The 17,450-nt window shown below is 31.0% G+C and overlaps 1 protein-coding gene across 4 annotated transcripts; it reads left to right on the forward strand.

Annotated features, from left to right (window-relative positions):
• The first annotated feature begins 469 nt into the window (after nucleotides 1-469).
• Nucleotides 470-17,180, forward strand: LOC106661775 (pantothenate kinase 3). 4 transcript variants are annotated; one of them, XM_024228749.1, is made up of 11 exons: nucleotides 11,323-11,406; nucleotides 11,496-11,532; nucleotides 11,800-11,896; nucleotides 13,245-13,423; nucleotides 14,774-14,947; nucleotides 15,019-15,186; nucleotides 15,251-15,327; nucleotides 15,600-15,776; nucleotides 15,867-16,002; nucleotides 16,067-16,180; nucleotides 16,240-17,180. In XM_024228749.1, the coding sequence occupies exons 1-11, from the start codon at nucleotides 11,366-11,368 to the stop codon at nucleotides 16,288-16,290; spliced, it is 1,251 nt and encodes a 416-aa protein (XP_024084517.1). In that variant the 5' UTR covers nucleotides 11,323-11,365; the 3' UTR covers nucleotides 16,291-17,180. The 4 variants fall into 4 exon arrangements, with proteins under 4 accessions (XP_014240889.1, XP_014240887.1, XP_014240885.1 ...); XM_014385403.2 differs by lacking the exons at nucleotides 11,323-11,406; nucleotides 11,496-11,532 and adding an exon at nucleotides 470-857; XM_014385401.2 differs by lacking the exons at nucleotides 11,323-11,406; nucleotides 11,496-11,532 and adding an exon at nucleotides 470-824.
• The last annotated feature ends 270 nt before the right edge of the window (nucleotides 17,181-17,450 follow it).

Consider the following 17,450-nt stretch of genomic DNA (forward strand, 5'->3'; position numbering starts at 1 on the left):
GATACAGCTAAAACTGTAAACAGAATAAAAAGAAACGGGTTTAAAAATCTTTAAAACGTGCAAAGAGAATTATTATTAAGGTCAATGTAAATGCCATTTATGAAAACAAGAAACAACAGAGGCCCTAAGTGAGATCTCTGAGGAACTCCGCTCCCTGAAATAATCGATCATGTTATTTTTATCTTGTGGTAAATAGGAATGTCTTTTAAAATACCAATGGAAAAAATGATATTGTAATGTTAGGAATTTTTACTTTAATTTCGTTTTTTTACAACTTTTTAGCACTAATTTAAACGAAGTTAAGGGTGCAAATTCGATTGAAAATATCATCAATTTGTTTTTATTCGAAAATTGAGCAAAATCGCTTTTTTTATCAAGATGATAATTTTACTATTTCCTTATGGCCTCCTGGCCCGGGAAATTCGAAAGTTGGTGAGTATGAGGCGACATGACGACACAAGCGAAAGACTCCGCACTTGCGATTCTAGTAACCCACTGCCCAGACCCAGATCCGTCTGCCGGTGAGAGAAAGTCAGACACAGACTCAGACGGGAGGGAAAAGTTGGCAAATTGGATTTACCCCTCGGATCGGACCCTGTGACCCTTTCCGTACTCTTCTGATATGAGAAAGAGCCTTTCCGTGAAATGACGGAAACGGTCTTATCAAAGGCGAACATTCATTTTGAAGGGCATTTCGAAGGTGATAGCAGCCGTAAGATTACAACACGAGTTTGACCTCATTAAATATTGGTCTGTCGTCCGAGCTAAAGCCGCCGGGATTGATAAATACTGGTACGACGAAATGACGACTCACAAGAACGCCGGTAAGTCGCCTGCCTACACGTAGTTGCGAAGCGGTAAACATTTTTCACTTACGAATTTCCAGGTTGCACAATTTTAAAAAGAATGACGTTTTAATGGTGTAGGGTTGTTTTCTCGGAGAAATAGAGCGAGTGAGAGGATAAAAGAGAAAATCCTTTTTTTCAGCTTCACTTTTCGATAGTTTTTCACAAAATTTGTCACATGATTGAAGAGTTTTCCCATTGAGTAAGATGTCACTTTCTGTGAATCAGTGATCCCAACTTCTTCATTGTACAATATAAAATATAGACAAAATACATGGAACATTTAGAAATTCTCTTTGATTCGAGTGATTATTTTATTCTCACCATTTAAACGAAAAGCACATTTTTGCACTTTAATAATAATGCAAACATCTATAAGGAGCCTATAGTCATAAGCTTTTATGCAAACATTTTTTTTATAGTCTTATGTGTATATTTAAATTTAAATTACTTATATTACATTTTGTTTATCACACTCACATATTAACTTTTTCTCTCTTTCAATAAAAAAAATTTTCTACCAATTTCTGTACAAAATTTACTTTTTAAAAGGTATACTCGACTCCTAGGCATTTTTGCCTCATACTGGTTATTTTTTGTGTTGTTCCAAAATATCTGTACAACGGTAGAAGTTTTATTTAGATTAAAATCATTTATTTTTAATTTAATTTAATTGTAATATTTTGCATTGAAAAACATTTGTACGATCAATTAATTGGAAAGATTGATGTCTAGATAATTATATCTTGACAATTTAGCTTTGAAAGCATTTTGCAGATATATTCTAAAACATGTTCAAAGGATTTTTTAACGGGTTTTTGTGGGTTCATGCAAAAGACTTCTCTCCTCCACTGCGACCTAAACAGGTCAGGAAAGTGCTCAATTCCTTATCAAATATGTATATTGTATTGTATTTGTTTAGTATACCTACCAGTGAATAGTATTTATCTGTATACTACATTTGTTGTGGGCAGCTGCCTGTTAAATAAGTAAATAAAATTGAGCACTTTCCTCTTGTGGATCTCCTTGGTTATGAGAAATATCCTACCAAAGTGGTTGTACCGTACACGGGCGATGTCTCTGGTTCCTCCTGGCAGAGCCAGCATGTTTCCTTCTCTGCTTTATCCATTTCTTCCAAGATGATAGTTAAGAGGCAGTGGCTGGTATAGGGGCTTATAATTTTCCTCCTCCTGCCTGCTGAGAGAGATGAGTTACTTCGCCTTCTGTTTTGTGAGATTTATAAAGCTTTAGCTCTTAGCTTGCATACTTGGTGCATTTGTACAATGATTGAGTTTTTCTTTTTCAATCCATTTTTCCAATTCAACTTAGCAAACACTCTCTAGAGTGCTTAGTTGTGGTTCTGGGCTCATGGGTGAAAGGGCTGCCCCTTTTTTGGCTAATTGGTCAACCTGTTCATTTCCTTCTATGCTTTCATATCCGTGAACCACTTTGTTGTAATCTTGTTTTGCTTTCCCATAGTCATTAGGCAGTTTAGACACTCCCAGACAAGTTTGGAGTTGGAGTGCTAAAAGGATACTAATGAATGTTTTTATTAAACATATTCAATTTATTATACACAATTTTTTGAATGAAGTCACAGAGCTCAAGTGGTAGAACGTTGGGTATCTGTTCAAAGATCATGGGTAGAATCTTGCCTTTGACACAATTTTTTAGTTATGAATATTTTGTAAACATAACTAGCCAAAATGTATTGTAATTTGGTTGTTATTGATCACCTATCCTTGCTAGTTTGGTGTTCAGACACATTTCAGCATTTCACCATTTTCGGTGTGCATAAAATAGAAGAAGTTTTATTACTTAACTAAGTTTTACATTGATTTAATTTAATTAGAACATAATTTTATACTGTGTTTATTTTTTCATCTGATAGTATTTCCCTTATTCACTTTATTATCTATGATTATTTTGTAAAAACATCTACCTAAACTCATCAGTAAATGTGACAGCTAGACAGTTCTGCCTCATTTTGATAATATTTCGCGCTTCAAAATATTTATGCAAAAGGTGAATTGCAACATTTTGCATTCAAAACCTTCATTATGGACAATTAGTTAATAAGTTTGACAGCTAGACAATTTTATCTCGTTTGGTAGCATTTTGTGAATATTTTCTAAAATGTACTACAAGGTGTTTGAATTTATTTGTACAGCCAAGAAGTTTTAACTTTCATTCAGTTGAATTGCAACATAATTTTTCCATTTCATAGCATTTCTTTGTACACTTTATTAGAAATTGTAATTAGATAGTTATCGATCATTTTGGTCTGCCAATTCTTGTCAGATTGGTCAGTCAGACATGTTTCAGCATTTTGCCATATTCAGTGAGTATGTCTCTCTAAGAAATATCACAATTCAAAACTTATTGTCTGATTGACATTTTTGCCTCATATAGTATTTTACATTGTACCAAATTTGTACAAAAGGAACATTTTAGTTTAATTTCAGTTGATTGCAACATTAAAACCTTTGTTATGGTCATTAATTGATAAATTTAATGACTGGACAGTTTTACCTTGTTTGATAGTATTTTGCAAAGATTTTCTAAAATATGCTTATAACGGTTTGAATTTGAATTTATTTATACTGCCTAGAAGTTTTTAACTTTGTGGAATATAACTGTTAAATGATTTTTTACTTTATTTATTTTTTACCCATTTGATTCACTAATATTTTGTAAAAACGTCTAGTGAAACTGATCAATAATGTGACAGCTGGAAATTTCTCCTCAATCTGGTAATATTTCAGGTTTCAAAATAAATATAAAAAACGAGAAGTTTTACTTGGATTTAATTTTGCATTTTATTTAAAATTTTATAAAAACTTTGTTTGGGATAACTTAATTGATAAGTCAGGGTAGACAAGAATATATCTTGTTTGATTTCATTTTGCAAATATTTTCAGTGATGGGTTGTCATTTTTGCACTGCGTTGGTAATTTTCTTATGCTCCAAATAATTTAACATTTATGTTGTCTTGATCACTGATTTCTCTTTTATTTTGTCTCGTTTGATCTGCAGATTTTTTTGGCTTGCATTTGTAGTCTATTGTTTGGCTTGCATTTGTAGTCTATTGTTTGTTTTTTGTGCTTATACAAAAATGTTTATTACGCTGAGAAGTTTTACTTTGATTTAATCTATCTACATATTGCATTTTATTTATAATTTTTGAAAACCTATATACGTGAACTTAATTGATATGCTTGATAGCTAGATAATTTTATATTGTTTGTTATCATTTTGCAAATTTTCTTTCAATTTATTCCGGAAGGTAAACTTCTAATCAAAATTTTTTAATAAATGTGACGGATATCCTGCCTCGTTTTGATATTCTGTGTTCCAAAATTTTTATATAGCCTAGAAGATAAGCTTTGCAACATAATTTTCTAATTCATTCAGAAATGCTTTATTGAGCATTGGTAGCCCCACGGATAAAGTGCTGACATGTTGACTCATTACTCGAAAGGTTGACCTTTATTTATTGTTTATTTTATAGATAGTTTGATAGAATTTTTCTTGTGCATTTATAGCGGTTGTGTCAATTTCTTGAAACTTTTAGCCAAGACTTCTCAATAAATGTGGTAAGTCATTTCTGCCTTGTTTTGAGATTTTGGATTGTTTCGAAATTCTTCAAATACATTCTTAGAATGTTTAAATTGCAACATAATTGTGCACCTTATTGAAATGTAATAACTTAATTGATAATATTGATTTTATCAAATTTGATTCATTTAGCAAATATTAAAAAACATTAATTAAATAACTAAAAGTAAATAGAAAGGCCTCTATATTACTTCGATAAGTAAATAAATGCTATTGTTTTTAAGGAAATACTTAGTCACTGTAATTGTAATTCTATAATTATAAAGAATTGATATATTTAAATATTTAACCTTTTTTTTAGCAATGTATCAATTTTTAGAAATTTTTGTGACAATGAATAAAGGATTTTACTCCAGAATAGGTTTGTGATTTGAAAATTAATCAATATTGAGAAAGCAATACCATTTTAACATGAATTTGTTTTTGAAGTGGAAACACAAATTTATTTCATTTTCATCTTATTTTGGAGGGTGCATGAGTTGGGTTAGGTTGAAGTAGGGGGAAGTTTATTTATTTATTATTATTATTGTTTTAATGGTGTCTTGGGTACACATTTAGCCAAGCCTCAGTATTTTTAATAAAATATTTTGTGGTAGGGGGATGGGTCAAAAATTCCAGGGGCAATGACAACCAAAAATCATGGCAATGGCAGTCAAAACCATGACCGTGACCGGTGACAGCTGAGAGTCTGATTCTCCAGCCATCAGATTACCACATCCCTTAACAATTTTCAACTCTATGAAATTAATAATTTTTTTCAAGAATTTAGTATGTTTATTTATTTTTGTTATAACTACGTAATATTGTTACTGTTGCTAGCATCTTCTGGGATGGGTAATAACCACTTGAGGATGAATGATTAATTTCATTCACTATAAATTTAACTCTTATATTGATTATGTTTAAAAAACATAACTATGTTTTGAAAAACCATAACTTTCAATATTGTAAGATGTTCATATTTGTTAACCTTATAAATTACATTCACTAATTTGGTGGTCTGCTTGACCAATTAATACATTACAATTAAGGTTTTTCATCTCAACTAAAAACCTTAATTAATTGTAACTTATAAATTACCAATAAGAGGATTTATTTCTAGAAGGATTGATGAAGAATCCTGAGTTCCAATAAGAACTGATAAGTTAATTATCAAAATCAAAAACTGATTTACATTGAGTAATTTTAGATACAGAAATCGTACCTTGGCAATATTAGATTGTTTTTGTCAGGATAGTTCGATACTGAGTGGCGTAAGAAAAGAAACTTTATCATCTGTACTTTTCCTATCAGATGGAGTTATTTGTTTCTGAAGTATCTGGAAGTCTGACAAGTGTTGTCTTAAGTATCGGCATTTCTTCCCTTATTAAATGTCATCTGTATTTTCAGCGGTCAAAGAAGAAAACAAAAATTCAAGGGCAAAACTAATCAAAGTCTGTTCTTTACATCAATCTCAGTAATTGTAGTGCCCCTTGGTGATGTTATATAACTACATAGGAGTGTCATTATGCTTATAAATAATTACACTGTAGTCGGATGCTTTGCCTGTATTGAGAAGATTTTAGTTATGATGGTATTAATTAATCAGCCCAGGTTGAAAGGTCATTGCCAGTCATCGCTAGATTGTAGCTATCACTTTTCACAGTTTTTTTCCCTTCCACAGTAGCACATTTATGCTGCAATCGGTTTGACGATAGCCTCAGTAATTGTTCTCCTACAAATTTTTTATTGTTGATTTAAAAAATAAGTATTTAAAAAAAATCAACATTTTAAATTGATTTCAGTGGATTTTTAACACAGAGTTGTTAAAATTACATCTCTAAATATTAAACGGTTGGAGTGGAAACAAAAATGATAGATGTACGATAATTATCAAATTGTTTTTCAGAACCAAATACTTTAAAACATGTTTTGAGAAAAAAAACCCAAAATTATTATGCTTGTTCTGTCTTATTAAATTTTGCCTGAAAATTTTCTAGATAGAATGTAATAAATTCACTTTAAAATTTGAGACAGTGATGTAACTTATTAATGTAACAATATATTATACATTTAATAACTTTTTAGAGTTTCATACAATCATGTAAATGAACTTGAACAATGTCTTATTGTATTTCAGTATTGTGTCTAAAGTCTACCCTTGAGCTTATTGATGCATTGTTACAATTTGAATAGCTTTTATTCTAGTATAATCTCTTTGTAAATTACAATTCTTGGAATGCTCTTCTGTTGGACACATGGAGCATTATTCTCACCTCCTCCTTATAAGTTGCTGTTTACCGAAAGATTTTACAGTAGTTGAAGAAGCTTAAAATATCTAAAACACTGGAATAAGTAGATCTACAAGTTTTTAGCTTTTCCTTTGTGAACAGATGTAAGTTTTATTTATTTATTTGGTACTTGTATTAATTTTGTTTTGTAGTAATTATTTTATTATACAGGGTGAATTGCTACTCGTGCTACAAACTTCTCCAGTAGATTCTTCACCCTAAAATGAACAAAAAAGTTCATATTGTCCATGGTCCGATTCTCAACCATTTCAGAGTAATTTCGCTTTTTATCGATTTTGAAAGATATCACGTCCTGGCGTCGGAAAATCGTGATATCTTTTAATCTAAACATTTCTCTTAAAATCTATAAGCACCGTTGAAATCCCCGTTAATTTTTAGAGAGAATCAAAATCATAATTCCATTGAAATTTTTTAATTTAATTTAATGCCCATTTAGTATGTAATGCTTAAGAAGTTTACAAACAGCTAGAAGGTCAAGGAAGAAAGACCCAAACGTTTTGCCACCTTCATCTTCTTATTGAAAAATTAACGGGGATTTCAACGGTGCTTATAGATTTTAAGAGAAATGTTTAGATTAAAAGATATCACGATTTTCCGACGCCAGGACGTGATATCTTTCAAAATCGATAAAAAGCGAAATTACTCTGAAATGGTTGAGAATCGGACCATGGTCAATATGAACTTTTTTGTTCATTTTAGGGTCAAGAATCTACTGGTGAAGTTTGTAGCACGAGTAGCAAGTCACTCTCAAACATTAGCAATCCTTGAACCACCATTTTTTCTCTTTTTGTCATCAACATCTTGGTCTCACAACCACTAAATAAGAAAATGACGAGTGCGTTGGAAGCGTTATTAAATCAGGTAGTTTTCCTCAAATTTGCTGCCTTCTGAGACTAAAATTAGAAACTCTGGATTACTTTATACACTTTCCGATTTACACAATTTTCCACTCTTTTTGTAGTTCTGGCTGAAATAAAACACAAAAAATTAGCCCAAACATTTTGCCACCGTCATCTTCTTATTGAAAAATTAACGGGAATTTCAACGGTGCTATTAGATTTTCAGAGAAATGTTTAGATTAAAAGATATCACGATTTTCCGACGCCAGGACGTGATATCTTTCAAAATCGATAAAAAGCGAAATTACTCTGAAATGGTTGACAATCGGACCATGGACAATATGAACTTTTTTGTTCATTTTAGGGTGAAGAATCTACTGGAGAAGTTTGTAGCACGAGTAGCAATTCACCCTGTATATATGGTGTATTTAATAAAACATGCACACTTGTTTAATATTCAGAATTAGAATAAAATTTACAACTGTAAATATTTATTAAGAGGCATTAGTGGTTTTTCTTAAGACGTTAAATTGAACTTCTGTGTGTTTGAAGTTACAATGTATGGCCAGAACACACCGTCTGATTTTTCTATCGTGAAAAGTTGATAAAGGATTCACATCAAAGTCTATTCTTTGTATATAATATTATCTGAACAATCAGATATATCACGATATCTGAATAACTAAAGTATATAATAAATTTAATTAGTTGAACTGATTGACACTGATCACTTTACCGTGTCTAACTTATATTTCACTCAAATGCATTTGAGCATCACACCATCTTTAGTGAAGAGAATTTAATTAGGCCTCGAGTCAATAGAGGAGACCCAGGAAAGATAAGAGAGGGAAGAATACCCAGGAGTAAAAGTTATATATTGACTTTTGGCGGCATTGACCTTCATGACGTGAAGACCCAGGGTTCAATGACTATTAAATGAGTTTACTAAGAACAATGGTTAGGACTTGATTTGATGTGAGAATGGCATCATCGCCAAATGGAGAAAGGATTATGTCAGGCTTAGAACAGTAGTATGCTGAATAAATAGGAGGTTTAGCATTCTGCCTTGAATGAATGAAAAAAGTACTTAATTAAATAAACAAATAAAAAAAAATTATAACATAACTATAGTACAATACAAAGCACATTGTGGCTATGGTTTGCAACCATCGAATTATTAGGTTTAAAAACAAACATTACAGACATGTTTGGTAAGGGCACTAAAGCTTATGTGAATACCAACTTTTATAAATCAGTAATCAGTCACTTCCATTGCAAGGAAGTTGTAATTTCCCCTTTTTATATGAAATTTTATGTTGTAGAGTGGAAATTGGAACTAATAACCTCTAGTGTTATAATTCCAGGAAGTTTCCAGTTAATTAATCTTTAAGTAAGGTTGAGAGAAATAAAGCTTCCGTGGCCATTTCATTTGTTGCCGAGAATCAAATAGATTACACGACATTTGAAAAATGGCAAAAAAGGAGGGAAAATTAAAAAGGTGGGGTCGAGGTGGGAAGTTGGTGTCCGAGTGGGTCGAAGTCACAATAGCTCAAGTGATAGAGCAGCAGCGTATTTAGTCGAAGGTTGTGGGTTCGAATACCGCTCGTGCCACTGACTTTTTTATCTCGACTAAAAACCTTACTTAAAAATTAATTAATTGAAAAGAATTTATTTGGTCAATCGGACCACGAAACCTAATCAATTCTACGAAGGTTTAGGACCTTACAGACATAGGAGGTGTAATTTTAATGTAAATGGAAATGTAGTCAATTGAATTTACATATATAATTAAGGTTAAAAGAAGGGAGGTGATCAACTTTACAGATGATGACATTGCAGGGTTTCAATTACATCATACCACTGATAGCCCCAAGCCTGGGAAGCATAAGACAATAGAGTGGGGGGTCCCACCTCTACCTTTTAGAAATTCCAGAAATCTCATATTAACCTAAGATTAAGATTAAAGTAGGAGTCGGCCTTCTATGACCTGCATATCTCAATTTTTTGTGAATCTACATTGTTGTCTAGAGCTCTTGATTAATTAATGGCTTTTCCTCTCCAAGGAGTAGGACTCCTTTGCATCTACAGAGGACGTGTTTCACTGTTTCTTCTTCTTCCTGGGCAATCTGCATAAGCTATGCATATGCCTCCGGAATCTGCAGTGTCCAGTTAGCAGTCCAACTATTATTCCAGTCCTAACATGTCCTATGTTATGTTGTCAATTTCTGCAAGGTCCTTTGATTTTTTCACTTTTTCACATGTGTCTGTTCTGGGCTACATTCTCATTGAATGGAGGATTTATTTTCAATCATTGACCAATGGATCTAGGGTAATTTTATCGTTTTCCCCAATGTCTGAGTGGGCCCTATGCAATCTCAAATGACTCTGGGTTTTACTATCGATGCGGTAATTGCCCACTGCACTGCCTAACTGTTTAAGTATATGGCTATTCTTCTCTTAATTATATGTAGCCTTTTAATCTCATTGGCACAGGTTCTGCTTTTTTAAGCAAATTTTTGATTTGGGCAATAGTTAAAAATATTTGATGAATGAGTAAGCAGTGAATTGAAGTTGTTTTGAGCTGCCGAGGGAAATCCTAGCAATGTACATGACCAAATAGTTACTTGAAATGATGAATGGTGGAGTGAGTGCGGTGTTCAATCCTTTTTAAAAAAGAAAGTTCCTACTCACAGTAAGTTGTTTTCAATGATCCAGATTTCGAGCTTTGAGCTTAGTGGGGGATCGGTGGGGTTCACATTTGCCATTCATGTCAAGAGAGGTGGTTGTAGAACTCCTTCAATCTGATGATGAGTTAAAAGCTCGAAATCTGGATCGTTGAAAACAACTTACTGTGAGTAGGAATTATCTTTTTAAAAAGGATCGAAAATAGTTACTTGTCTAATTAACAATATTGCAGAATCATGAAATTAAGTTTCCATCTATGTTTGAAACTGCTTTAACCACCCGATTGTTTCATTCAATTGTTTAATTTTCAAAAAGGGGTTATTTTTGTCAAAAAATTATTTAAAATTTTTTTCCTCAATTAAAAGTAACTCAACAATATATTACCATTTCAATTTATACATGCTACTTGAAATTTAAATATAAGTACTGTTGTCATTGTTAGATTCGCAATTGTATCAGTGGGTGGTACAGCGATTGTTCCATTCGTATACTATTTGATTTATTCATGTACATTGTTCACAAATCAGTTCGTGCCAAATAGACTTGGAAATTACATTATGTATAATTTAACTCTTTTTTTATTATTATTGTAGGAGCTGACTTTTATAAAATGGTTGTTGGGATTTACTGTTTAAGCAAATTTAAACTGATATAAAAATCTGTTTAATAAATCAAAAAATCATTTATTAATTAAAAAGCAGTTAAAGCAAATTTAACCGCTTATTAAATTGATTGAGATTATTTAAATCAGTAAATAATTTTTATTTGAGGACACTTTTTTAAAATTTATTCTTGCCTTACATTAAATTAACATATCATTGATATTAAAAATGTGATTTAAATGGATCCCTGACAAATTTATATAATGTTTTTGGTTGTATTTTATTTTCAACCATTTCAACACACAAATAATAAGTGGAAACATTTTCTCATTGATTTTTGTACATTCAATGATTATTGTTCTCCCGAAGACAACTCCCTCTCTTAATTTCCCCCTTCCCTTCTTAAGGGTTTTTTTATCTTTTCTTAATCTCATTTCTTTAACGGCAGGATATGTGTCAAGACCTCGAAATGGTTGGGGATGTGAATGGTTCATTACAATACAATCGTTCGGGTTGTGACACTCAGGTATTTGAACTTTAATTGTATCCCTGCATTTGGTTGTGAACGATATTAGGTACTATCATCGATTAAAATCTGTCGTGATATTTTTGTAGTTTACATAATTGTGATAAAAACCGATACGTTCTGGCGGTAAGTTTTTACACACGTTGCTGTAAGGACTTTTCATATTTAATATTAACCAGTAAGTCTTGCTTACAAGATGAATAAAAGAGATGTATAAAAAATCTATACTATTATTTATTTCTTTTTAAATACAAAAATGCATATATCAAACTATTCTCTGTTCAAAAAAACCTTTAAAAATTGTTATATGTAGTTTTTCCTCTTAATCACCTCAATAATTATAATTAGTAATTACTCTTCACAGAAATTTATATTTATTTTTATAAATTCCAGATGGCTCCAAGAAGCTGTAAAGTGTGTGATGGTCTAAGAATGGCCAGTGGGACAATACCTAATGGGAAAAATACACTGGAGGCCATTGAATATCCATGTGAGTATAATTTTGTTAGTTTAAAAAAAATCTCACTCTTATCATCCTTTGCCTTCAATTTTTGCTTTTGTAATTTAAAAAAATGTTAGGTGAATACAAGCTTACTTATACTCTCATAATTTATATACAATTGACTAATTTATATTGTTTGTTGTGTATTTATTTTTTAATTTATTAAGTAAAGCAATGTAAAAGGGAGGACTTAAATTCCAGCTATTCGTGTCGCAGACGAGGGGTCAAACCACTTTAGAATATATTTTTCATATGTAATCCATTAAAAAAAGGGGGTTCGAATCAAGGAAGTGCTAGTGTCCCAAATAGTTAGACATCCTAACCACTCGGCCACCGAGTCTCCTACTAAATATATTAATAATAATGATAATAGGCAATAAAATGATTCCTTGATTGATGAGGGTGTTGAATCTCTACATAATAACAATAATTTTAACAGCAGATAATAGCATTTCATAGCTGTTAAGTCTGAATACATTTTTGTAATTATATATGAAGTATAAAGTACAGGTTGGACAGCATAACATAGACATTTAATTACAATCGTATATTTTTTCAGTTATATAATAAAGTAAGCTTATATATGTTGTGTTGGGTACTTAGTGGCCAGGTTGTTAGGGGATCCAACTCGTACTTGCCATACTAAAGGTCTGGGTTTGAATTCCAGCATAATCCATAGGATTTTAATTGAGAGTAATTTTGAAAAAGTGTTATAAGATGACCTTTTGACCTCTTCTACCATGGATGGAATGTCCCCCCCCCTCCCAATATGACAGGAATTATTTTACTTATCTGTCATGTTCTTATAGTTTTAAGCAAATATCCTGTAGAAATCCCAATCAAAAAACAAAAGTTGTTCAAACATAATCTTAATTATTTACCTTAACAAAATGGTAAGTCTCAGTTTTTAAGCTGAGTTTTAGCCAATCGATAAAACATTTTAATTGTAACATTTGAAAAAATGATTGATAATATACGATTAAAAAGAGGGATTCTCTCTAATATTAAGTTATTTTATTCTCGTTAACTTTTTTCTCTATTTAATGGGTATAAAAGCCAAACAATGGAATTGAGCTAACGGCGTATTTCTCACAATTACTCGCCCTCTCCAGTTTTTCTTTTGCTTGTTTCTTTGCCAGTATCAAGGTTGGTATATCACATGGAGGGTTTACCTATCAAATGTAAGTGTATCTATGTAAATTTATGTAATTTCTTTAAAATGCCTGTCATGTCCTTGGCAGTGGCACTGTCGGCTTGAAAAACAACAGAAAACCTTGACGATTCCCAGTCGCTAAGTTATTAATCCCATTTTGAACCTGAAATATTTTGTCTATAGGTATGCCTTGGTTCGGTATGGATATCGGTGGCACTCTCACGAAATTGGTGTATTTTGAACCGAAAGACATAACGCCGGATGAAGAAAACGAAGAGGTCGAAGTTCTGAAAAACATTAGGAGGTATTTAACGAAAAATTCGGCATATGGGAAAACAGGACATCGCGATATACATCTTCAGGTGAAGTTTTTTAATGGTTCAGTTGATAAGATAGTATATACAAAAAAATTAAATCAACTCTCTTGATAAAATCACGTGAATTAATAATTTAAAAAAAAAAAAAACCACAAAAAAACTGATTTACTCATTAGCCATATCATCTTTCGTTGATATTGAGTGATTAAATAATTTATCATATTTTTTAACATACGGTACAACTTCAATGCAAATTGAATCATGCAAACTTCATTATCAAATAAAAGGTTTAAATTTTTTTAACAAACTGTACAACTTCAACGCAAATGAATCATGCATACTTCATTATTAATTAAAAGGATTTTAAATTTTTATTATTAAAAAAAAATTTTTTTTAAAAAGGAAAGAACAAATTTTTTTACATACTGTTTAACTTCAATGCAAATTGATTCATTAACAATTAAAAGGATTATTTGCTTGTATATTAAAACATTTGATTAAAAATTATGTTCAAAATTGCCTACTAAATTGAATTTATACTATGTAGTATATATATGTTCTTTTATATATGCTTAGTTTTAGTATTATTTTCATTCTATTTTCTACATTTTTGTTTGGTCTTTGTATAAAATCTGCACTTTTATTTTAAATATTTTGTTTTTGACAATATACCTTTAACCTGAATTTTATTCCTGCTCTTCCTACCAATTGCTTTTATTCCATTTATTGAACCTTCTCTATTTTACCTTCATCTTTCACAAAGCTACTATTCCTGCTGTGTTACCTGTGTTTGTATTTATTCTGTTTTTTTTTTCTATTTTTTTGAAACATGAATGAATATTATTTCTCCTGGTTTTTCCGTTCTTAGTTTTATTTCAGGTAGTATTTTTACCCTTTTATACATTTGTTTCCAGTAGTTTTCTATAGGTTGTAATTATGGCCTTGTCCCATTGATGTTCAATTAAAAAAAAAAAAAAAAAAAAATTACCACTTAATATAATTCATTATTTTATACAAAAAAAAGTTTTAGTCCTTGCAAAATCTCAACATAATTCTCCTTGTAATAAATCTCTTTGAAGTTAAATAATTTGTAGGAGTTGTAAGGAGTGGTCAAAACTGTTTGTAGTTAAATTTTAAGTAAATATCCTTGTTTGTTTGGCATCTCCTCATTATTTTAATCATAATTTAATCCAATTATTATTTTATCTTGTCCGAATTAAGATAATAAAGGTGACTGATGTTGAGAAACTGCATATGACTTATTATAATTCCAAGTCGTTAATTAATATTTTTGTTTGAAAGTTTTATTTAAACATGTTTCTATTGTTTTTGAAGTCATTTTATCGTTAACTGACTGATAGCTGATAGAGATTTTAATTGTTTGTTTTTTTATAGATGGATAATGTCGAAATCGGAGGGCGGAGGGGATCCGTGCATTTTATACGGTTTCCTACGTCAGAAATGAAGAATTTTTTATCTCTAGCGAAAAAACAAGGGATGGCAACTTTGATAACAACAGTCTGTGCCACAGGAGGTGGTGCCTACAAATTTGAAGACATCTTTGCTAGTGTAGGTAAAAAAGATGCCCAAATCTCTGGGTCACGATTTGCAACAGTTTATAAGAGATTTTATGGTTGCAGGAAGTAAATATGAGGCTTGCCAAATTCGACGAGCTCGATTCGCTCATCAGCGGCATGCTCTTTGTAGAACTTAACAACCCCCGAGAAGTCTATTATTGGTCACATCCTACAGAAGAAGAAAGGTGTAAAAAAGAAGGCTATGACTTCAGTAATCCTTACCCGTTTATTGTGCGTATTAAAAAACCTGTGTATATTTATTTTCTGTAATAATTATATCTATCACAACATTTAGATTGTAAACATTGGCTCTGGCGTAAGTGTACTTGCTGTATATGGGCCTCACAGCTACAAAAGAATATCTGGCACAAGGTATGTTTCTAATTTTTTGGGGACCAGTCCACTCCTAGGAAACCCCAATCCTCAGAGCATAGGTCCTTATGTCATGGGTGAGAGGGCGAAGGGTCAGGCAGGGCAAAGGGGCTTTGGCACCACTCCCTTCCCTTCGCAAGGGTGAAACATCCATTATCTTCCCATTCCTCTTGCTCTACCTTATCTTCGATTCATATACAAACACCTTTCCCTAATTATTTTTCTTTAACAATTGAACATGTATAGTTTGTAATCATTAATTAATTTTACAGTTTGGGCGGTGGGACATTTTTGGGTTTGTGCTGTCTACTGACTGGCTGTAGTACATTTGAAGAAGCGATAGAACTGGCAACAATTGGGGATAACACAAAGGTTGACAAATTAGTTAAGGATATTTATGGAGGTGATTACACAAGGTTTGGTCTTCCTGGGGAACTGGTCGCCAGCAGGTTTGTACATTCAAAGAAATTTGTTACTTTTTATGGTTAAATGTAGAAAATTTGAAATAATGGAAGATTTTAAACTAAATTTTCTTTCAGTTTTGGGCACATGAATTCTAAAGAAAGACGTGAAAATGTGACTAAAAATGACCTCGCACGTGCTACACTTGTCACAATAACAAATAACATAGGTTCAATTGCTAGAATGTGTGCACTCAATGAAAAAATCAATAAGGTTTGCAATTCAACTTTTAATATTGAAATTGCTCAATTAATAATTTTATTATTGTTACTTTTAGGTTGTTTTTGTTGGTAACTTCCTACGAGTAAATCCTATTTCTATGAAATTACTGGCCTATGCCATGGACTATTGGTCTAAAGGCACTCTCAAAGCTTTGTTTCTAGAGCATGAGGTGATTACTGGCTGTTAATTTTTTTTAAAATTTAAAACTAATTATATAACATGTTCAAGGGTTATTTTGGTGCAGTCGGCTGTTTGCTCGCTTTCAACGAATTCAGCTGAATAGAAAAGCTTTACGAAAGTAATGCTCTCTGTAAATAACTCCTTGTTGCAGATATTCAAATTAAAGAACAAGTATTTAAGTGTATAATAGTATTTAAGAAAAATTTTCTTGTGGTTTATATCAAAAGAGGGAAATTTGTAAATAGTTTAATTTATCAAATAGTGTTTTAACTACAATTGAAAATATATATATTTTTTAAACTTTATTTATTAATGAACTTAATTCATAAATTATTTGCCAGATCAATTCATTCCACAAATTTGCTGTATTGCTGTGAGGATAAAAATGAATCAATATTTATTTAAAATGTCTATAAAGTAAATAGGTGTTATAACTATATTGTTAACTGTTTTTTAAACTTTTCTGGTACCTTTTTTTTCTTGTTTTTTAACAGGCTACTCTTGATTTATTGAATTTTTTTTAGCAGCCATTAGTATTTTATAAATCTATTAACTTTTATCAGCAATTTTTATTTATTTACAATTATTATTTATAAATAAAGACACATCTGAAGAGCACATATCACCATTGATTTTTAATATGTATTGCAGACTGTATTTTTATGAATTATTAATTTTATTTAAAAACAAATTTTCTTTAAATAAAAATTATTTGCTGGCCTAAATTATAAGTAGACTTTTTTTTTTTACCTAAAACAAGGTGTGTGTGCAAACACATATTTATGACAATTATTTTTAAAATTTATAGGTTTAATAAATAGTCGTTTTGAAAAATAATCTCTTGAATGTTCTTATCTAATAAATTGTTTGGATTTAATTTCAAGAGTGTGAAAAGCAAACCAAATAAAGTGCATGTGATGGTATCATTATTATTATTATTATTATACACAAGATGTTTATGTAATAATAAATAAATCATGAAAAAATTACACTTTTAAATACCCTATTTTTTCCAGTCAGCTATGAGCTAACAAACGTTATTCAACCTGCAGACAATGCATATGATTTTTTAAAATTACTTATCACATTTTTTAACTTGAATATTTAATTTTCAAATCAAACGTATATTTAATATAAAACAAAAATTATAACAATTATTACAATATTTACCTATAAATATAATTGGTATTATATTAAACTGGCTAAACATTGAATAGGAGAAATGAAATTTTTTAGCCTACTTAAGAAGTCTTTAAGTC

Source organism: Cimex lectularius, unplaced genomic scaffold (assembly GCF_000648675.2).
Source record: "Cimex lectularius strain Harlan isolate CLEC.00 unplaced genomic scaffold, Clec_2.1 scaffold312, whole genome shotgun sequence".
In the NCBI taxonomy this organism is placed as follows: Eukaryota; Metazoa; Arthropoda; class Insecta; order Hemiptera; family Cimicidae; genus Cimex; species Cimex lectularius.